Consider the following 22,475-nt stretch of genomic DNA (forward strand, 5'->3'; position numbering starts at 1 on the left):
TTGTCTCAGTTCTTTCAACTGAAGGTTTCCTCTGTTTAAAAATGCATTTCCTCCTCACTGTTATTAAGAGTTTAGTCATGAAGAGTTATTGGGTTTGTAAGGCTCTTCCAATATAAAGTCTTAGCATACATTGATGCTGTATAACCAGAATCCTTGATTAACCCGGGGAAAGCATTCAAAGTGCAGAGCAGGCCAAGAGTGCACCTAGGATCTTCTGATCAGTGGTCGGATGCGTTATCCATTCCACCAAGGGAGAAGTCTACTTGTCGTGTTTATGCTGCTATCAATAGTATACAGCGCCACAAAATCAAATCAGAAATCAGTGCTTTGAATCCCATGTTGTCCTTAAACAAAGCTAATGACTTTCATATGATGGGTTAGCTTGACCTACAGGTTGCAGGGAGTGCCACTGGCCCAGTTCATCAAGAAAATGTCACTTTTTCTTTAGTCTGGCATTTAAAATGTGTGCATAAAGGGACAGAAGGAATAACACATTCTTTAAGCATGGAGTGTGGTTTGATGCTGTGGACATGTGATGTTGGTGACAGCTTATTGTGACTTAGAGTATGGCCTTGCTGAACGGGAAAAGCAACTTAAACAGAGCTAAATCCTTGTTGAACAGATGTGAGCCAGATGTTACTGCCACAGAGACCCCCACGATAGATTTAACAAACAAGTGGACTGCTACATGAGCCAGATATAGATGTATGTAATCAAAGGAGGAGCAGAGGAACATGCAGTTGTTGTTCCATCAAGCAAGATTAAGCCATCGTCTCTTTCACCACGTCGATGTAGCAAAAAATTTATTCACTCAATGTGCGTATTTATATGAACGGATGAAACTGATTAAGCATCTTGCACTCATCAGATTACATTCCATACATGCAATGCTACAGCCGAGATGATGAAGGTTTTTCATGCTTTATCATTGCTGAGATTTTGGAACTAAAAGCAGTCGGATAGAGTCTGGGAAGCTTTAGCAGAGGCAGGTGTGTACCCATGGAAAAAGGTGTTCGTAACAAACAAATAAATAAAAACATTAACCAGATGAAGAAAATCTGAATGAAATGAGAATCAAATGGTAATAAGAACAGCGTGGTGGTACGGTGGTTAGCAAGAAGGTCCTGAGTTTAATTCCACCATCAGGCCGAGTCTGATGGTGGGGTCTTTCTGTGTGGAGTTTGCATGGGTTCTCTCTGGGTACTCTGGCTTCCTCCCACAGTCCAAAGACATGCAGTTAGTGGGGATAGGTTAATTAGAAACTCAAAATTGCCCATAGGTGTGAGTGCGACTGGTTGTCTGTGTCTATGTGTTACCTGTCCAGGGTATACCCTGCCTCTAGCCCTAAGATATTTGGGATAGGCTCCAGACCCCCTGGGACCCTGAAAAGGATAAGTGGAAGAGAATGGATGGATGGTAACACACTACAATAAGCAGAGGTCATTATTCATGAGCATTATTTATTGCTTCAGATCATTGCATTTAAACAACAGTACAGTATGTATCTAAAATCTCAAATGAATCCAACAAATGAAGTAGTGGCAGGCCACGCAGGCATAAAGTCACATGATTCTGTTCAGTCTGCAGAACTAACTCTGCTGAAGTGAGTGTAGAGCATGCAGCTGCTGTGGAGGGCATCACATTATATTCTATTTAAACAATAGTACCTTTTAAAAACGGGAAATGGCTTTCTTGCAAAGGGTTGATGAGAAATGTGAAATGTATTTCATATGAAACAAATATAAAGAAAGGGGTCGGTCATCTTAGCTTAGCATTAAGACTTAAAGTAGAAGGAAACAGCCAGCTTGGCTCGGCTTGTTTGTTTCATTTTCTTGGAAAACTTAAAGTTTCCTCAAAGTACGTTTTCCTGCCCGTGAAACATAGACTGTATAGAAAACACAAACCACTATGATGAAACTCCAAAAGCCGACATCAGCTCATCACACATTTCTTTACATGGTAAGCTACTGTGGGCGCAGACCAAGCACAGCTTACAAGCACCAGGTGCTGCCCTTCAGCAGGCTTCTCCAACGTAGCCAATCAGAATGAAATAAACATCATTCCCAGCTCTAGTCTTTATGCTAAGATAAGGTCTGAACACTGGAGAGCGTCACTACTTACTGCACAGAGAGAGCAGCGTTAATCTTCTCATTACACTCTCAACAAGAAAGCAAATAAAATATTGCCAGAATATAAAATTATTCATTTAGCTCATCGGAATTGTATTTAATGTAATGGGATGAGACCCTTGTCACTGAGACCCTCGCCTCTCTTGATAACCTGATTAGTTCAAATCAGTCTTTTAATTACATGACAAAGAGTGACTCTGCTCAAAGCAACCAGATATTAGTTAATAATATTTGCAAGTTATTATCAAAGCTTAGAAACAACAAAGTAACCTAAAAAAATGTCAACATCTCTAAAGCTTAAGCTACTTGGATCATTTCCTAATCCAGTCAATAAAGCGCTAGACTAGAGTAATACTGGTGCTGTATATGCTTTACATAGATGAACCTTACTGGCTTAGTGGTGCCTTTCTAAAAGCTGAGCGTATATACATTTTTCCCAAACTACTACCACACTTGCATACATACAGGATTCTCTACACGAGGACTTGGAAACAGAAGCTGCCACTATCACGTTAGCTTTAAATCGTCCCCCGTTTTATAGGACCAACGGAAACAGGAACAAAACAGTAAATGAGAACTCGCCGTACGAAATGGAGAAAGTCAGCGAAAGCAAACAAGAAGCAGAAACGTTCAAGTAAAAGCTGAAAAACTGGCTTCTGATAAATGTAATAGCAGAGGATTTCAGTGCATTCATAATGAGTTATCACACTCTGAAGGCAACATATTAAGCATGGCTATTCATCTGCTTTTAACAAGGAAGCAAATTTCCATGTGCCCGGGCCCAGCTTCGCAATCCCGGACCTCCGGCCCATTTGTACAAAGTTCGAGTTACAAAGGAGAAAAAAGCCGAGTTCGAGTAATAACACAGGTGCATCTTTTGCATAGCATTTGGCTTTTGCTGAGCCATCATCGAATGTAGACTCAAGGAGAAAATATAAATGCCAAATGCCAAAAAATTTAAAAGATCACAATGTGGCAGAAACGAATCAATAACTGAGTGGTAAAGTGTGACAAATTAAGCTTTTTTTAATCATGTACAAACTCTGAGCAAACATGGCAAAATGTTCTTGAAGCAACGCACATGCAATGTTATCAAACTAGCTAAAAAACATGTCAATGACTCAAGGACTAAGGACTTCTCTGCTGATCTCTGCTGATCACTGGCTCCCTATTGAGATATGTAGCCCAGTACACCAGGTTGAAGGTCCCAAACAGCACGGGGAACACTATCCTGGCCATCTTATCAATCTTGCTGACACTGTTGTAAGTCTTTTTGGGGTCTGGCGCCTTGGTTTCAGGCAGTTTGAGCTGGACAGCCGTGCTGTTTGAAATAGTTGAGATGGACGCGTCCTTCGTTAGGTTGGTTGTGTAATTCACACCAGCTGAACAATTGTTGTTTGGCTTCTTAGACAGAGTTAAAGGGTCTTTCTTCTGTAGAGAAGCAAAATAAAACATTGATTCAATATGCATAAGAAAAAGTGGCACATTCATCATTGAACATAATAAAACAGGTGGATAATATCACAGGCACTCACACACATACACAAGAGCTGAACAATAAAAGATGGCTGGTGAGATCTGAAGGCAGGGATCAACGTCCTTGGGCAGTAATGAACTGGCACTGTGCCACAGCACCGGCACACTGAGCAGAGGAGATATTGATCCGGCTTTTTCAACTTCTACGCATCGCCCAATTCATCTCTTACTTTATTATTATTTGGGAAATAAAAATTTTCACTGCGCCCCCTTTTTCTTCTCTCTCCCCACAGCAGATGAAAGCACGGTTTGGCATACCGTGAACAAACTTCAGCGTTTCTCCAATTTTATTCCACTGAGGCAGCACTGATAATAACTTATTTAAACATAATTGACTAAAGAAGAAATCTGTGTAATTGCTCCTCCTAATCGAGCCAAATGTACTGCCTGAACCATTATCTGTATATAAAAGATGGACAAGCTGAAGCTGAAATTCTTCTAATGATCAGCAGGGGGCGATAATTTTCTTTGGGAAAATGACAGAACATTTTACTTGACATATGACCTCAGTAAATGTTTTCTGATGCGTTTATGGTGTCAGGCGCTAGTTTCACGTCAAATCTAACACAGCATAAGTGGATAATGTAAATCATGGTCTTTATTAGAGTCAATATGTACAACAAATCAGTGTCTTCAGTTTCTCTGTCACATCAGCCCCTACCAACCTGTCACTAATGCGGAAAACCAAGATGATGGTCAAAATCAAGTTAAGGCTTCACGCCAGGACCTCATAGACCAACCCAAACCACCACAGTCTTTTATATACAGTTTATGGGCTACACACAAACATGCAGTAAATTTACACACAACGCATTATGTCTTAACTAGTTAGTTTTTCATTCAAACATATCAAGGGATCCCCTAGCAGAGGCATGTTGTACAGCAGCGGTCCCCAACCTTTTTTGCGCCACAGACCGGTTTAATGTAAGACAATATTTTCAAGAACCAGCCTTTAAGGTGTCGCAGATAAATACAACAAATGAAAATGATACGACTAAGACAAAAACAATTCATAACACAAGGGAAAAGACCCAGAGAAACCGAGTTAATGATAAAAACCTTGAAAACCATAAATTTCACACCCGAGCCTCAACTCTCGCGGCCCGGTACCAAACGATTCACAGACCCGTACCGGTCCATGACCTGGGAGTTGGGGACCGCTGTTTTACAGGACCTTTATTTTTAAATAAAGTGAGTTTGGCTCTATCAAATATATTGAGCTGTAACAACCAGCTGTAACACTGAGAATACAGGCCAACTTTATGTGAGGAAAAAAATCAATTTTCCAGCCTTCAATATTGACTTTAAAAACTACATCAAGATCTGAAAATGTATTTTCAGTTTTCCTGTTCCAAGAATTCCACTGTAGTTAATCAACAAGAATGTGAGTCGAGGGCAGGTTGGACAGCACGTACCTTTGGCATCTGGGCCTCCATTGCTTTTTTCCCATCCCACGCCCAGCTCCTTTTGGTGAAATAATTAACTGTGGCAAATTCAATGAGGGCAGAGAAGACAAAGGCATAGCACACCGCGATGAACCAGTCCATGGCAGTCGCGTAAGCCACTTTAGGCAGCGAGTTTCGAGCGCTGATGCTGAGAGTGGTCATGGTGAGCACTGTGGTCACACCTGGTGGTGCAGAAAACTGGGTCAGTTTTACTCACCACACTTGCTCTTCAGTTTCTATTCCAGCAGATTAAGTCATAAAAACAGGGCACGTATCAAAGTATTAAAGGCAGATTGTGAAGCCGAGTCACAGAAAAAGACATTTAGGAATATTCACTGCACTCATTTCCCAGCTTTATATTCCCACAGCGCATGAAATTTGCTAACATTATGTAAAATATCTGAAATCATTTCATATCTCTCCTTTTTTCAAACGTACCAAACACGGTCCGTGCTGGCACCGATTCACGGTTTAGCCAAAAGGAAACCTGTGATAGGATTACAGTCATGAAGCAAGGCATGTAGGTCTGAATGACAAAGTAGCCGATCTTCCTCTTTAGGTAAAAGTGAGCCATCATCACGGTGTATTGACCTGTGGAAAACAGCAGAAATTAGCAATTAGTTATTTTAGTTACTCAATTCCGTATTTTAAAGAAAATAACATGGAGTAAAACTGAGCAAAAACTTCTAAACAACACAAAGAAAAGTGGCATTTATATTTAAAATGCTCTTTTATTTGGAAACACAAAACAAAAAAACGAATTAACCAAAAAAAAACTTTTGGCCACTTGGGGGCACTGTAACCTGTCAGTGCAACACTTTTAGGATAAACAGTTGCATTAACCTTCTATTTGAAGTCATGTTATTAGCCACCTGAGAATGCTGGTCCAACCTCCTGTCTTCTTTTAGCTTTTGTTCTGGTCTCCACTAACTTTGGTTCTGCCTACTACAGCTGAACCACTGCAGGCCAGAGGTTCCTAACACATAGTTTATAAATACATTTTTCTCACATGTATGTTAGGAGTTACTTGCGTCGGGTATCACGTCTGACCCCTTAATCTCTGAGACCTTTTACCTTTCCTGAAACATGTGGCCTGTGAGCAGTTGCTACATCGTCACTCTGCACTCTGTGCTCTACATCAAACCACCCGACAATGCCCTGGCCATCATCCAAATGTGTGAATTCGATTATTTAAAGAAAAAAGGTTTGTGGGGAACTCATCATATCTCGTTAACCAACTGAAGATTTCATTTGAAGGATTTTTTTTTTTTTTTCCAAAAATCCTGTTGAGCCATGGAGTCTGATAAACTATAGAAAATCCACAGATGACTGCTGCTTTCTCCTGGCAAAATCCGATTTTTCTGTCTCACTAATCCCTTGTCACAATCTGCATCCTGTATATCTCTCTCTCGCTTCCTCCCCCTCTCTCTCTCTCTTTCTATGTGCATGCATGTCCGTGTGTGTGTGTGTGTGTGTCTCTGTGTGTGAAAGACAGTCCATCCCATTCTGTCAGGCCAGGCCTTTGATTGGGGACGTACATCCTTGCCTTTGCTGAGCGAGAACACTAAAACAGACCTGGATCAGCGGTGATTACAAGCAGGTGCACAGATGACTGAAGCAGAGGGGGGCTGAGAGGGACCGCAGGAAAGTTTTGTGAGATGCAACAACGAGCATCATGTTCTTAATGAAAAGGGCACCTGTGCTGCCTTCGCTCCGAGGACTAGCAGTGAGCAGCCCTGCTCCGTGGTGGCACGGCCGGGCGAACCCCGCTCTGATCTGACTGCCTGCTGGGATTGGAAGTGGATGGAAATCTCCGAGGCGTGAAAAAATGCAGTTGTGGTGGATTTTACTGTTTGGTTTTTGGAGTGCCTGTGGAGAACTGCCATTCATAGCAGAGAACAACGCAGCTATGTTGGTCAACTGGTGAGTACATTTCGAAACCATCTGTTGAGCTTTGCCGCTTTTAATTGTAACCCGGTGTCTTTAACCAAGTGAAATCACAAGTATTCTCAGCTCAGCTCCTGCTTCTCTTCTCACATTATCCTCAGCTTAGCTTGTGAGGTCAAAGGTCATTTCACTGTGAGCACCTTGCTGAGCTATTCTCGGCTTGTTAAAGAGGGCTTGCACCCCAGATTAGTGATACTAATTAAGGACACGATGGCTTTGTGTGTCTGCCCTCTTTAACCAGTCTGAGCTGCAGGGGTGTGTAAAGACAGAATTGCTGTCTATGGCAGAATCTCATCGGTTACTGAGTCTCGGTCTTCCTTCTGTGTAAGCATAGCTGGCTTATTCTTTTTACCATGTAAGAAGCATGTGACGTGCCTCTCGACAAGTGTTCACTTTTCATACACCAGCCAGTGTAAACACCGGCTTGCACCGGCAGATACTGGATTAAGATAGCTATTTCTGTATACATCACACTATAGGAACTCCTCCTCTGTGACAGACTCTCCACCAACAAGCAGCAGAATTGTATTATTGTACTTCTTTACATAACAGAATTAAGCAGATGCCATTTGCCCCCCACCCCACATGCCTCCACTCCAGCAGCCAATCCCTGCGCTGTGACGTCACTTAGTAAAAGCACAACTGATGGGCCTGCAAACGGATTAACCCTACAGACCCAATGGCTCAGACCACGGATAAGTGATTTTTTTTTCACCCCCCCCTCCCCTTCCCAGCACCATCCTATCTCTTCTCTTTGCAGAGACAGCTGGCTATGTGTGGGAGGCATCCTCAAATCCTTGTGATTCATTCATTGTCTCTATCCTGCTTGATTTGAAAACAGTTTCTTCACACAATATCTTTGGAACACTATAATAACACGGATAATAGGGTGGAAGTGAGGGCTTAACACAGCCTGAAGCTGGGGTATGACCGCTGCAGTAAGAAGGGAAATAACGGCGAGAGCTAAGACGTAAGAGGTCGTGTGTGTGATGCTGTGGGATGGTTCATCTGTAATCTGAGTCCATTTACTCTTCGCTTTACCTCGGCTGGTGTAGATGTCCTCTGTGCCCGCGTCCTGACCAATCAGGTGATACTGGTTGAGCCGGGACCCTTCCTCCGCAACCACCACCGAGTCAGCCGCTTTCTCGGTCCACCTGTAAACCACCTCCGAGACCGGATAAGCATCTAAGAAAACAAAACACAAAGATGTGCAGTCTTTTAAGACTTTGTTTCAATTTTATTTGGATTTATATCAGGAAGTAATTTTATCCAGTTTCATTAACCGCCATGTTCACAGTTGGTTTCAGGGCAAACAAAAAAGGACAGAAAAAAACACTACAAACTTTTAAAACACCATTTAAAGGACTTTTCAACACCTACGCATTTCAGATTAGGCCTTGAACGCAATACTTACTGTTCATCAGAGAAAAAAGAACTTATCTGATATTCGCCTGGACTCAGTTTTAATAACATCGCAAAAATATTCTTGAATCTCCCATTTATGAGAAACAGTCCAATAACTAATATCACTCTTTGCTTCAGGAACAATTCTTTAAAATAACATAAACATCGATAATGTCTATGTCCAGATTTGACCTTTAACCTTCTACATAAACTCTCCGAGTTTTCCAGTTTTATAATAACTGCTGAATGAATTCTTGAGTTTTGATCAAAAACACGATTTGTTTAAAATGTGGACACATGGCTGAACTCATTAACTGCAGGTGAAGAGTGTGTTCATTCTCTGCAGCTTTGTGGAGACTCGATAAAAGACATCGTGATGTTGCTCACTGGTTTTGGAGCTCTACATTCTGAAGCCAAGGCCAAAGTGGCCAAGGTTAGGTACAGAGTGTATAGGAGCGCCACACAGACACGAATGCCTGCTAATTAATGCTCAGTAGTAAGTAAATAATTAAGTAAAATCCTAGAATTCCGTCACCAAAACTGGAGACTTTTTGGACGTGCATTAAACACTACAGCAGCGATGCATGTCTTTGTAGCAGCCTGTAATAACGCTTACTCGTGTCGACTATTTTAGCTGGCTTTGCTATTTAGCCTGTTTTAAACACGGCACTCTGAATATCTGTAATAAACAATAAAACTACCGTCAGTGATATCGCTGAGGTGAGACATCTGCACAGAGTCCATCAAAGACTCAAAGAGGTTTGAGATGACTAAACTCCAAACCTCATTACAGAAACTACCTTTATGTCGCCAACATCATTTATATTTCTTTAATTTCATGAATAAAAGGAACTCTGAAGCATGCAAGCGTGAGAGTAGCACAGCTGTTTCAGTGGGTCTGTCATTAACTTTAGTTTGCTTCGTCCTTCCTGTCCGTCAAAGTGGAAAACGCTGAAGTGACTGACTGCTTCTGACGCTTTCAGAAAGGATTCGAATATATTATTAGAACAGAAATAAACGGTCTGCTGAATGAATGTCATGTCATGGATTAAACAACACACTCGCACACATAAGCCCCCCCCCCAAAAAAAACCAACAACAAACAAAAAAACAAAAGTCCTAATGCCACACGAGCCGTCCACCCACGCTGCATGTTCACAATATTATTTTGTGTCCCCTGTGAGCTTTTACTTCCTGTCAAGCAAAGATGAGTTTGATAAATGACATGTTACGTGAATGAAATTATGTAAGAGCTGCATTTTCAGTCACGTCAATGTTCAGATACAGGTGCTGTTTAACAGGAAAAGCAGAAAAAAGTTCCAAATGACTGACAAATGCTAACTTACTGAGTATGATCCAGAAATCCAAAATGTGCCGCAAATATCCAGCAGTGTTCATGCAGATGCACTAAAAGGGCCCCAGTCCCTGGATTTTGAGTTCATAGTTTCTTTCTTCTCGAGAATGACTTATGTGATTTATGGACTCTTCATTCTGCTTTGCTTTAAGTTGATCTCTTTGTGTTTTTATATGTTTACTTTACTCCTTGTCAGGTTTATCTACCAATGATTTTGTGGAGTTTGTTTTTAGTTAGCTTCCTCTCTCTTTCTCCTCGCTCTTTTGTATCTTATGTCCAAATTTGCTTCGTTTTTATTTTCTTAACTTATTTCAGCTGCGTCTTTTTTTTTTTTTTTTTTACTTCTGGTGTATGTACAGCTTCAGTCTGAGTCAGAGTGTCTGTTTGTCTTCCTTATAGTTGCACCTCCATTTGTTTAGCTTCTGTCTGAAAATCCTTCATTTTTGTTTTCTATTCATTGTGTCAAAAGCTACACTTGCAAAACATTTTTCTTAATTTATCACGAAAGTGTCCTCATGATGAAAGTCAGTTACTTAGCTAAAATAGTGATAATACCAGAGCTCTTTGAAAGAAAAGTCACCAGTGTGACTTCATTACACAGAGATTAAGTTGAAGTCGCTGTCAAGAGCTCGTGTGTGGCTCTAACATAATCGCCCTGATGTTATATGTGGCACAGTGAGGGGGATTGCTGTGACACGTCAGACTCTTCCTTTTGCTGCCACTACCTCTTCATCCTCGTGCATTTCAAGCTCAATCTTTCATTCATAGCTTCGTTTTAGAAACAAGTGAACTCTGCAAAACGCAAAGGCGGCGATCCCACGCACTTGTGCTGAAGTACAAACTCCACACGTACTGTACAGTAGATGCATCTGTGTGTCTTTCTCTCTCAGTTGTACTGCAGTGCAGAATCCAATCTAACAGTGTTGCACTAATCCAGCAACTGTGGTGTTAGAAGACTTCACTGCAATTTAGATTGACCCCAGTCAACCAGGCTGTGGATTATCGTCTTAAAGAGGCTCCGCATTGCCTCGAACGAATCTTTGTACATCCGAATCACAGAATACATTACGCGCTGCACCTACTGTAACACTTCACCCACACTTAAACAGTTCAGAGAGCTTTGTCTGTAGATCGAGGCTTATACACTTGTTGGGAGACAAAAGACCTTTATATAATGACTAAGCCATTCATTGCTCTAAAATAGAAAAAAATGAACTTTAAGCCAGTGTCATCACAGACTGAGGGGTATATATGGCACTTTGCTCAAAACCGCTTTCTGCACAGGCTGAAAAGGAGTCTGTGCTTTTTTTAGAGAGTTTCTTAAAATATAAAAACGATTCAGAAACAACAGCCACAACGTCGCTGTTTTCCATCCTGCAGGTTGGAGGACTGTCACCTCGTTCTAAAGACTGACCTCAGAGTTATCATGAAACTGGAGAGAAAGCCCAAGATACCATAGATCACACTGGTTATGAGTCTGAAAGAGGTCGCTGCTTTAGACTAAAACTATTCTTGAAAATAAAGTTAAGCCACAAACTGTCATCTTTTACACTCTTTCCAGTCTTCAGGCTAATGGTAAATCCCCAAATCAAACTACACTGCAGTCTGGAAACTCTAAGTAGCACTTTTTGCATATTGGCTTTCGTAATGAAAACTCACCCTTTTCTTTTTCCATAAATCTTTATGATTGATTCCAGTTTCTTTGTTTGTATCTGCTATTTACTAGAACTTACTCACTGTCGGAGCCTCAAGTGGGCGTTCAAGGAACTGCAGATTTTAGCTTTTTTTTTTTTTAAGCCCCAGAGGGTGTTGGTTGTTTACAACAGCGTACCTTAAAGGTCAGTGTGAACAAACCTAAAAACAGGTGAAACACTTCTGTTGTGTCAACCCTGATACACTACAGTTCTTAATGACAATGTATGCTCACAGTGAATACACTTTATTCTCTGTAGCCACTTCTACATAACACAACAAACACACAAGACAGCAAATAGTACTTTAAAAAGGTTAAATATGAAAATTTGTTTGGCCACTCATTTCGCTTAAAATAATGTAAATGTATGTTGTTGATTTACAGATTTGTAGGAAGATTTGGACCTGATTTGGTTCACCAGCTCGTTCCACATGGGAAAAAAACGTTTTTATTTTATGGTAACTATGAGAGAAATTCAAACATTTATTACAAATATCAGCTATAAAGTTTTTAAAAAGTTATTGCATTATAGCTGTTGCAACAAAACCACAAATCACAGTCGGCAAACAAGCTCAAACACTCAGAAACTTCATCTGTAAAACATCTTTACATACAGGAAGTCACTGTACATGTGGCCCATAAAGCAGCCAGTGTACTTCAGACATGCCTGAGAAAATCAGAGAGACCCAAAGGGTTGAAAACACTCATTACCACTCAGACGGGTGGTGGCGAGGCCACTAGTCTCGTGTGAGGCTGAACCGGATGTCTTAAGTATATTTTAAGCATAGGAGATTTCTTTATTAAAAGACCCAAACATTGAGACGCTTCTGCATAAACTGCAGTGTTAACGGGAGCTGTATATCACAGTAATAGAATCAGGCCTGTCTAAAACCTATACAGAAACACGTGGACATATAAATACATTTATTAGTAACCAAATTAAAAACATCCTTTTCAAAGGTTTTTGTCATATTTTCAGTTTAACTGTGACTCTGTTCCCTGTTTCGGTCCTGATAGTGTTTTCTGCCCATCATTAAGTGCAAAAAAGAGACAAATGAAAGTAAGAAATCATCCTGATAAATGTGGTTTGTGTGCGTATATCTGAACATGGAGCACTTCTATTTATCACCCAGAGTGTAATCTAAAATTAGAAAAAACAGCCTTTCAGACTGAGTAAGAACGTTCGCCTTACTTTGTTTTGTATTTGCATTTCCGTTCATTTACAGGTGCATGAATGATCTGAGCAATTACTTCAGCTGTGAAAAATTGAGACGCCGGCAGGAACACGACTCCAGATTAGCATTTTCCCATGCTAACACTCAAACATGAGGACAGAATCATGTCGCAAGAGTCCAGCACGCTAGCGTGCCATGTTAGACTTTTTCTTGTATTATGATGTTTTTTAACGGCGTTTTTACTGAGGTACAAATAAATCTTTGTAAATTCGGGCAAAAAGAAACCATCTGTTATGGCGAGTGAATTGTAATTAAGGCTGTACGACAGTTGGCACACACACTGAGATTGTGAATCGACTGCTGTAGATGAAAACTTCACCAGAATTGTCGGCTCTTTTTCAAAAGTTGGTTTGGAATTTTGGAAGTCGGATGTAAGGAGGTACACTAAGAGAATCAAAGAGACTACAGGTGTAATGTGACTAAAACAAATTAAGATATATACGCATGGTCACGTGGCCACCAGTGTGACCACAAAACAAGACCTGCGTGTTGCTCTGGTGTATTTACATCAGGTAAAGGCTTTCTGTGCATCACACACTTCCTTTAAATTGTGTCACAGCGATGAGCGACAGCAGGCACACAGACACTGGTGGTTGTACAGTTCAGTCCATGAAAGGTGATTAACACAACAGCAAAGGAAAGGTCTACTGTAGCTTTGAAAGCTTTGAGCTCACGGGTGAGTGCTGTCCATTAGGTCAGAGGATTAGCTTGGGTTAATGGAGTTGGAGAAAACAGGATGTATCACATGGTAACTTTTACAGCTCACAGCCTTTCACCTTCATCACGATAGATCACAACTTAGCAAAGCTACAATAATACATACTGCAGCCACACTTCCATCACTGCTTTTGTTGAGCTTAATTATTTGTGTTATTTGGACAGTTTGGAACGATTTCCACTTATTTTATTTTCGTAGTTAATACTGATGGTTAACATAACTTTCAGCCTTTGATGGGTTTTCACATTTTTCCATTCAAGGATATCAAATTTTAAAAGAATCTTCACAAAATTAAAGAGATTCTGTTGCTTTTTTGTTACAACTTTTATTGTTAGTGTTTTTTCTTTGTGTATTTGCAATGAGCTGCTGTATGCAATAGACTTTGTCTGTTACACTAAATCTGCAAGAAACCAAGCAACTAGTGCTGTATTTAAACTTGCATAAAAGCGCCACTTTAAATTAATTATGTATTTCCTTATTTCCTGTCATAAATCTTCTGCTCCAGTGGACACTGGCATTATAAAAAGGCTCAGTATATACACACAAACCCCCTGTGAGCCCAAAGCTCCGCCTGCCGACTGATCTCAGTTCACTCATTTCATCACGGGTGTTATACTGTTGGATCTGTGTGATGTCAGTGAGAGTAGATACATGGCCATTCCCCTTACTTTCTGTTTTAACCTTCTGTTTATGACTGACAGCCAATCAGAGCAAAGCTCGCTTGCCTTAGAATGGAGAGGAGGGGTAGCACTAAGGTCCACCTTGATATGAGGACGAAAACCTTGATCTGTGAATCATACAATATTAAAAATATGGAGCTAAAAATGAGAAGAACAGCTCCTCTGTGAGGAGGTTTCAATTGTCAGGGATCCCTGATGGACTTCAAGTAGAGTTCATCAACTTCACAGCAGCTGTTCTCTTAATTAGCTGCTGCGATTATCCCTGCACTTGGTTTCACCTGCCGGTAAGGTGACCAAAGTAGCTGTGGGAGCAGCTAAGTGTCAGCATGCGGCAAGCGCACTCATGAGGACTGCGATCACTACGTCACGTCAGTGGCAGGGAAAGCCTCAAATGCTAATCTGAAGCTTACAGAACAGGAGCTCCCCAGATATTTTTGGACCGTGTGAGACAAGCTGACTAACATAGAAGTCACATGGAAGGTGGCGGTTTGGCGGTTCATGTGCAAAAGTACGTCCAGATTTCTAAGGTTACCTTGGTGGTAAATTTAGATTTGGTGTGTGTGTTTATGTCTCTAGCTGCTTCCAGTGTGTGTGCATGTAGGGTAGCTGTTTCAGAAATTTCCCATTAAATGTAGCCGAGCCAGTGAAGGGTGCAGAGGAGCAGCCCTGACATGTTGATTAATGGCTTCATCAGGAGGAGTGTGTCAGTGTCTACATGGCTCTCCTGCACCGCCGCAACAATAGCTTTACACCTGAGGGACACGGCCTGTCAAACACACTAACGTTCATCCGTCCCTATGCCCTCTGCATGGAGAAAGACACTGAAACCGATGCCATGTCAAAACTACATGCTGCTTTTCTTTCTGGTGTACCCCCTTTTTCGAAAAGTTTGTTAACTATTTTAACATCACTCTAGTTCCGGATGCTGACATAAAACATTTACATCACACCTTTTCCTGTATTATTAAAGACTCATTATGTGCAGTGGGCATTTGCTTGAAGGTGCATTTACTTACAGCTTCCAAATTTAAGGGGACAAGCATGAGCATCCATTGGAAAGTCCTCCAGCTGCATGGGACATTCAGCAGAGATGGTAAGCCTGAAAGAAAAAGGCAGAAAATGAACTGACTACATCATTATCATGATCACCTCGTTCACAATTAAACACAACCCCTTATTATAAATTGTGTTTAATGTTGTAAACAGCCATTTATAAACAGAAATCTCCCCTTGTCTTCATTAGTGTCTCAAATAACTCAAATGTCTGTGGGAATACAACAATGCACAAATGAAGCTTCAGTGGAAATAAAAACGGGGAAACAAATGAGCTCATGTTGGATCTAAAGTGTGAACACAGCTCAGCCACACAGGCAGCCAATGGACCACCAGGTCTTATATAACACTGCCATCTGCTGGTCACATGGAGAACAATGAGAGCTGCTACTATTCAAATGAATGCACCATGGTAACAGGACGTGCTATATTTCACTGGGATGACATATTTTCTATTTCAGTATACAAATCCTGTGATCACTTGATTAACTTGATTTCTTGTGTACATTCACCTTGTTTCTACTTTTGTATTTGGGGGCGTTGTTTGACGTTTCTTGGTTGTAGTCTAGTTGTGACCATTTAGGAAAGTTTACTAAACTTTGCCCCACGGCTGCTCCTGATCTGCTTGCCTTCATCTGTATGACCCAAACGTTGGATTTGCTCTCTCTGGTGTATTTTTGTCTTACTTGGTGATCATTACAATTCCAGGTGTGGTTGTGACTCTCACATTGATTTAAATAATGGATCATAGTATGTTTTCCACCAAGAATACCTCACAAACAGGGCCGTCAACCTCCGTTAAGCTTATGTATCACATTCAGTCCAGTTGATCTGTGCAACCATTTCAAATATCAAATTTTCCCTTTCTTGAGTAAAAATGTGTGAGTTCACTCGCATTTAATGAACCTCTCTTTTATGAAACAGATGATCAGTCTGCTGCGAGTACATGTGCAATTTATCGCTCCTAGTTGATCTTGTGAGGTGTCAAACCTCCACAAATCTAAGGAATTATATATCTAAAAAACGCAAGACTCAAGACTCCAACAACACACTGAAATCTACAGATGTGGATGTCCATATATTTTGATAACAGTGCTGATATTATTTAAAACATGTGCTTATTAATCACATTAAAATAACATATTCTTATATTGTTAAACAATATTACTTTTATTTCACTTTTAATACTTTGAAACTTGCGCATTAAACATTGTAACGCAATGCAAAGTCTCGATTCAAATGTGCAACGACACCTGCTCGGTCTTGTTGTGCTGAGCAAACTGACGGCAGACAAAACTAAAGGAGATATTTCTGCAATATTTTGAAGTTACTGCAGTTACTTTATATGCAGTACAATATAATCAATGTGTCATAATCCTGCACAGCAGAAGGATTTCTTCATTTTGAACCACATCTGCTGTCTCGGCTGTTTCGTGTGAATAAAATCCACACGGCACAGAGCACGAGCCTCGATGTGAGAGAGAGAATCAAAGATGAATACAGATAAGCTCACTGAATACATCACAGAGCAAAATATGCTTTCTAAAAAATTGTCACTGCTCGCTGTGTCTGAATAGGACCCCCTAGTGGTGATTGTGTTATATTGTTACAGCCAATTATCTGACTGGAGGAGTTGAATTTAGGTTTTGTTGTTATTGAAACATGCGACATATGCTGGAAAATATAGCTGTCCTTCTTTTCAGTTTTTTGCTTCACTCCTTTCTTGAACAGAGAATAACATCTTTATGGATTTATAAACCAATCTGTCTAAATATGACAGCTCTGAAAGCAAAAACATGCATTAACTATCACTTTTCATGGCATTAAATAGACGGAAAATTTGAGAAAGATTGTTGATAAAACAGTTTAAATAAATTAAACGTAAGGTAAAAGCATCACTAATATTATCCTGGTATTGTTTCTGCTGATTGCCATGTCAGCATTTACAGTATCGGTACAACAGCAGGTGTTTAATTCTGTCCTGTTTTAGATTAATTACTCCTAAGTGAATCATGTTTGACACACAGCGTTTTGTTTTGAGACTTCTACATCATCAGATCATTTAGTTAGTCAAACACATACAGATGTTAATAAAGCATACTGACCAATAAAAAGAGTGCAGGTAAATTACCAGACGATTAAAAGGATGACTGATGCTTTCACTATGTTATTTCACCGAGGTCCATGTTATTGGATTATTAGGAAGTTATTGCGTGTTTTGGGCCATATTGTGCATAATGTGGCATTGCACTGCCTGGAAGGAACCTTCATGTTTCTCTAAGGGATCTTTTCATCCTACAGCAGCTGGGGCACTGCACACTGCAGAACGACGAACGCAGGAGAGGAGAGTAAGACATGGCTAAAATGTTCCGCTAATAACCTCGTTCCCAGAACACAAATGCATTAATGGGCTGCCTTGAACTCGTTTCTAATGGCTCGTAGCGTTGGAAAATGTGCTGTAGATTTGTAGCAATTTCAAAGTAAGAGGATCGATAATGATTTTTGACACGCAGCCATGTCCATTTCCTCAAACTTCCTTTGTTAATATTTGATTTGCAGGATTTATTGACCTGATAAGATGATGACGCAGCACTGAAATGAAAATGGATGTAAATGAGATGGTTCTATCTAGAATACATTTCTTTCCACAGCACAGAGTCTAATGTATTATGCATCCACAAGCCATTCTCTGAACTAATAATGAGTGGATTAGTATGCTTTATGCAAGGAAAAAATCTCTTTCCAGTTGTTAAGGCGGCACAAACTGAGAACAAGACGCATTCTTGAACTGTATGCATCCTTTGAAAGAGCCAGAGCATGTGAAATCTGGGCTGCGAACAGCTTGTGCTGTTTTCAAAGTAAAGCTTTCTGTGACGTGGTGACAGAGTTAGTTAATAGTAGAGGAGAGAACAGAGCGCTGGGTCAAAGCAAACATTTCCAGTTCCCCTGACCTCCAGTTTACAGTGTGAGGACAACATGATGACGCATCAATGCACCACTGAGACACAGAGTATAAATGTGTGGGCTGTATTAGAGCAGCGGGGGTCTTAAAAACCATTACCAAAGGAATATCGCAGACTGATAGAGGTTTCAGTCATCGCTCCAGGTTTAATTGGATTATACAATATCTTTAAACATGGCTAGCCAGCTCTTATGAGTCAAGGTTTGTAATGTAAGACTGGCTGGAAAAGAAATGCTTTCAGTTCAAGCTGGATAAAACGTTTGCTTACCTCATGGTGTAGAGAAGAGTCCCATCATCCTTCAGCCGCAGCAGCTTGTTAGGTGTAGTCATATTATGTGCAATGGACTTTTTCCCGTTGAGGAAGAAGGTGTCAGGGGTCCAGATGTTGCTGGCTAGAAGATTATTCAGGGCAAGCATTTCCATCGGGCCTTTGAAGCAAAGTCGCTCATCCTTCCAGCTTTGGCGGAAGAATACATCGATGGTGTATTCCTGCAGGAAAACAGCTCAGACCCATGAATATGAGAGAAGTCACGTATGCATCTAAACAAATTGATGGAATAAAGAAAGTTTATGATGATTAACTAGTGCTCAGTCATGAAATTGTCTGTTTCTCCTACAATAGATCAGTTCTTACAGGAATTGGTACATTTTGTTATATATTTTGTGAGTTTTTTCACTCCTTTTTGCATAAAAATGACTAAAAACTGTGATTAGAAGATTATGGAATATTTGCTTCAGATAAAGGAAACAGTATTTGGCATGAGAAACACAAACAAAGCCAATAAAAAGTCATCCTTTGTAAAATATAACAGAGTTACGTGTGATCGCACTCGGGCTCATTTGAGGGTTAAGAAGGAGCAGCAGAGTGATTAGCGAAATCTAACATCATGCAGCTTAGGTTCAGGTGTGATCCCTTCACCAAGCTGAATGTGTGATCGTTGCCTTTTATTGGTGTGTTCAACAACATTATGCAAAAATCAAGCCATATTTCCTGAATCGTGGTTAAGAGGTGAAAAATGGAAACATTTAAATCTGTTCAATTCTGGCACAATTTGGATCACTTTCTTCAAACCTGTGGAACAGGACGGTAAAAAAGTAGACTTGTAATTTCTGTAATTAAAGTTCTGATAAGGCCAGGTTTTTAACTTAAAATATGTATGCATTTAGTATATTTGCAGTGTGATTATTACCATTTCGGTGTCAGAGACCGGACCAAAGCTGGTGACAAAGATGTTGGTTTTGATCTCCGTCACCTTCTCTGTAAGAAAACACAGAACACAGTGAGCCTCCAGAGCAGACATCAGCATCCACAACATCATCTGGTCTAAATATGAGGGACTAGGTTCTTGCTTCTTTGGGCAGAGATTAAAGTTTAACAGCCCAAATCTCTAATTTCATTTTATCTGAAAAACTAATCCAGTGTGACATTTGGGTTTGTAAAATGTAGGTTCTTCCACAAAAAATAAATAAATAAAAATAAAATTAAAAATGGCATATCGTGGATTATTTGATGGGGTGACTGCAGTCCATCTTTTGAAAAGTCACTTCATCTCTGCTATGTTTAATACTGTTTAAGCCACGGTAAGATGTTTATGCCTGCATATTGTTCAGTAATTAATGCATGACACCTTTGAAGCTGGGCCAGTGGGCATTCTCCATATTTTAATGTTTATGTGTTTACACATCATACCAGATTTTTTTTCAGTTTGATAAATATAATTTATGGGAACTTAACTTTACAGTCGCTGCAGAACAAAGGACCCACCGTCCAACCAGAGATGAAGTGGTTCTCTCAAGGTCACAGTAGCACGCTGCATACTTCAGCGGATGTTCACAGTGCCATTAAATCATACTTAGCTGAGGTCATAACAGCTCGTCGTGTGTCTCGTGAATACAGACTAATTTTCTGGGCCGAGCACAAGGCAGATGTCGCGGTGCGGAGCATTTTTTCTCTGAGTGGAGAAAATTTGTGTCGAGGTTTAAACATTCGCTGGGCTTACCTCCCAATCCGGGCCGGAGTCTGTTGTCGTAACCATCCAGAAGTCCGTCCAGGATGCGCGTGAAGATGGTAATATTGTCATTTAATTCTGCCTCTTTTGGAGTTATCTCCTGGGAGAAGCTGGAGGAAACACAGAAACAGAAAGCTGATCCTGGACACGGGTGGATGTCATATAAACACCTTTAACTTTCTGTAAAATTATTTAAAAATATTGAACAATCAATTCCTATTTATTAAGCAATGAGCTGTGAAAAATGTGCCATTACAGTGTGCTAACATTAAGAGTCAGTTCCTTACCTCAGACGGCAGGTGATGCTCGCAAGCAAGACACAGAACCACAGACGCCTCATTGCAAAGCTGCAGCACATTCCATCGCCCATTCCTGAAAAAACACACACGCAGTAGTTTAAAACTTGAATACCTTTTTTTATTATTACTGCCAGGGCTAACTCTTAGTTAAAAATAATCAGAACTTAGTTCAGTTTGAGAGCTTTTGAGATGTGACCTTGTTGGCACATCATGTTGCCTTTTTTGGCAGAGGAAACTAAGTCAAATATTAGATGATCTGCACACTGTCCCCCAGAAACTCTGCACTCACTCCAAGCCTATGGGTTCAATAAATCTTTAACAGCTCCACTACAGGAAATGTGTGACAGAATCAATTCAGCATCTCGCAGCGCAGTGGCCATCAGCCTTCCTAAACACTAGGCAACATCTGTAAGACATGCAGATGTTCAGACCTTCAGCGGAGGTGTGACAAGAAAAAAATGAAAAGCTGATAAAAATCCAAGATACAGTGCAGCTTTCACGGCTCAGACATGCAAACAGTGAGTTCCTTCTTTGTTGGAGCCCCTCTATACCCACCCATCTCACTGCAAAAGCCTCTGTTCAAAGGACTGGCGCTGTGTGAGCTCTGCTGCGTGCATATCCAGGTGAAATGCCTCCACCTGTGCTGCATCTACAAGATTCCTTTCTGCACCACAGCTGGACTCTTTTAACCCGCGTCTGTGTTGCTGTGACTCTAGGTACTCTTCACTGAATCATCTCAAGTCCGACACAGATCTCTACAAGCTGATTAAACTCCCGTGAGGAGGACGGTGTCTGCGGGTCCTTCGTAATCAGCAGCAGCAGCAGCATCAGCAGCAGCAGACCTCGGGGATACTCTTTTCTTTTCTAGCCTGTTCACTAATCCGTGCTACTACATCTCATACTGTAGTGGCCTAAAATAACGCGGTGCTGCACAGGAGCCGAGACGCAGTTACCAAAGCTTACCACACAAGACGATGCGCAGTCAAACTTCTCCGCAGGTCTCTCACACACACGCAGACTGCACTGTTCACAATTTGGCATCAATTCCTAAGGCCGACACCTCCATCCGCGCACAATAACTGTATGTTGGAAAGAGAGAGGAAGAAGATGTGGACTGACTTCACTGTCAGCGAGCTTTATTTCTCCCCAGAGCGATTAAAAGGTTGGCAGCGAAAAAATAAAGGCTTCCCAACACTTGTGCTGACTGACCATCCTTTAGTTTGGTCTCCGAGGAGCCGCGAGCACAAAGCCAGCTTAGCAAAAAATCCAATAGTGTATCCAAAGGAAAAGCTGAGTGCAAATGTAGAGTTTGGTGCGAAATGAGCAGGCGAGCGTGCAGAGAAGCGGGAGGATGTGTGGCCAGTGAGCGGAGGAGAGATGCTGTAGAGGGATGAGAGACGGAGAGGGGAGGGAGGGGGAGGTGGCAGAGGGAGGCAAAAAAAAGAGGCAAAAATCAAAGTGTCCGTAGTAATAATCCACAGCATGAGAGCCATCAGCAATATTAGCCGTAAAAGCTTTACTTATTTAATGTGAGGTTAAAGCTACACAAACAGAAGTGGCTTATTTTCATTTCAACGCTGTTCTTTTGTTTTAACAGGCAGCTGCACTCATGGTATACTGCACTGGTCTACTGCTCCCCTCCAGTGCTCTAGTGTATTTGCAAACTACAAATTATTTGTATTTTATCAACATCCAGTGACATCCACCGTACCCACTGTATCTAGACTGTAGTAAAAAGAAGGATGCGTCTATTTCCAATTTATTTATTTAAAAGGGACAATGCAGTTCAACATAGTTTCAATATAGAGCACGAAACTCTGCAATGCTGCACATCACAGTTTATAGCTATTGCTCATTTCCAACCCTTGTCCCTTATTGTATATAATACATTTATACTATGTTACAACATTTAGTTACATAAAACCGTAATATATCATCAATATAATGTAAAACTATCAAAAATTCGCAGTGTAAGATAAACCTTTTCTCTGTTTTTATAGTGTGTTTTTTT

General features: G+C 40.8%; 2 protein-coding genes across 4 annotated transcripts in view; one reads left to right on the forward strand and one right to left on the reverse strand.

The window, feature by feature from the left end:
* Positions 1-1,446: 1,446 nt before the first annotated feature.
* On the reverse strand, positions 1,447-21,858 carry gabra5 (gamma-aminobutyric acid type A receptor subunit alpha5). 2 transcript variants are annotated; one of them, XM_005727146.1, is made up of 10 exons: positions 21,428-21,858; positions 20,453-20,537; positions 20,157-20,275; positions 19,347-19,414; positions 18,425-18,645; positions 15,158-15,240; positions 8,099-8,242; positions 5,549-5,701; positions 5,081-5,292; positions 1,447-3,560 (listed from the first exon to the last, which is right to left on the reverse strand). In XM_005727146.1, the coding sequence occupies exons 2-10, from the start codon at positions 20,533-20,535 to the stop codon at positions 3,258-3,260; spliced, it is 1,386 nt and encodes a 461-aa protein (XP_005727203.1). In that variant the 5' UTR covers positions 20,536-20,537; positions 21,428-21,858; the 3' UTR covers positions 1,447-3,257. The 2 variants fall into 2 exon arrangements, with proteins under 2 accessions (XP_005727203.1, XP_005727202.1); XM_005727145.1 differs by lacking the exon at positions 21,428-21,858 and adding an exon at positions 21,020-21,417.
* gabrb3 (gamma-aminobutyric acid type A receptor subunit beta3) overlaps positions 6,577-22,475 on the forward strand; it is a 44,943-nt gene continuing 29,044 nt past the window's right edge. For both annotated transcript variants that reach the window (XM_005727141.1, XM_005727143.1), the window contains exon 1: positions 6,577-7,033. In XM_005727141.1, coding sequence (XP_005727198.1) covers positions 6,939-7,033 — 95 coding nt within the window. In that variant the 5' untranslated portion in view covers positions 6,577-6,938. The remainder of the gene's footprint in view (positions 7,034-22,475) is intronic.

The sequence above is a fragment of the Pundamilia nyererei genome, unplaced genomic scaffold (genome assembly GCF_000239375.1).
Source record: "Pundamilia nyererei isolate P.nyererei 1_Seehausen unplaced genomic scaffold, PunNye1.0 scaffold00023, whole genome shotgun sequence".
Taxonomy (NCBI): Eukaryota; Metazoa; Chordata; class Actinopteri; order Cichliformes; family Cichlidae; genus Pundamilia; species Pundamilia nyererei.

What these genes read in the sequence shown, in the direction of transcription:
- gabra5 (XM_005727145.1), bottom strand. Translation starts at nt 21,113, where the DNA reads ATGCAGCACAGGTGGAGGCATTTCACCTGGATATGCACGCAGCAGAGC. An exon ending in AGGCTTTTGCAGTGAGATGG is followed by an intron (nt 20,538 to 21,019) that starts GTGGGTATAGAG and finishes GTGTTTTTTCAG; the next exon opens with GAATGGGCGATGGAATGTGC. An exon ending in GGACATCTACACCAGCCGAG is followed by an intron (nt 5,702 to 8,098) that starts GTAAAGCGAAGA and finishes TGTTTTCCACAG; the next exon opens with GTCAATACACCGTGATGATG.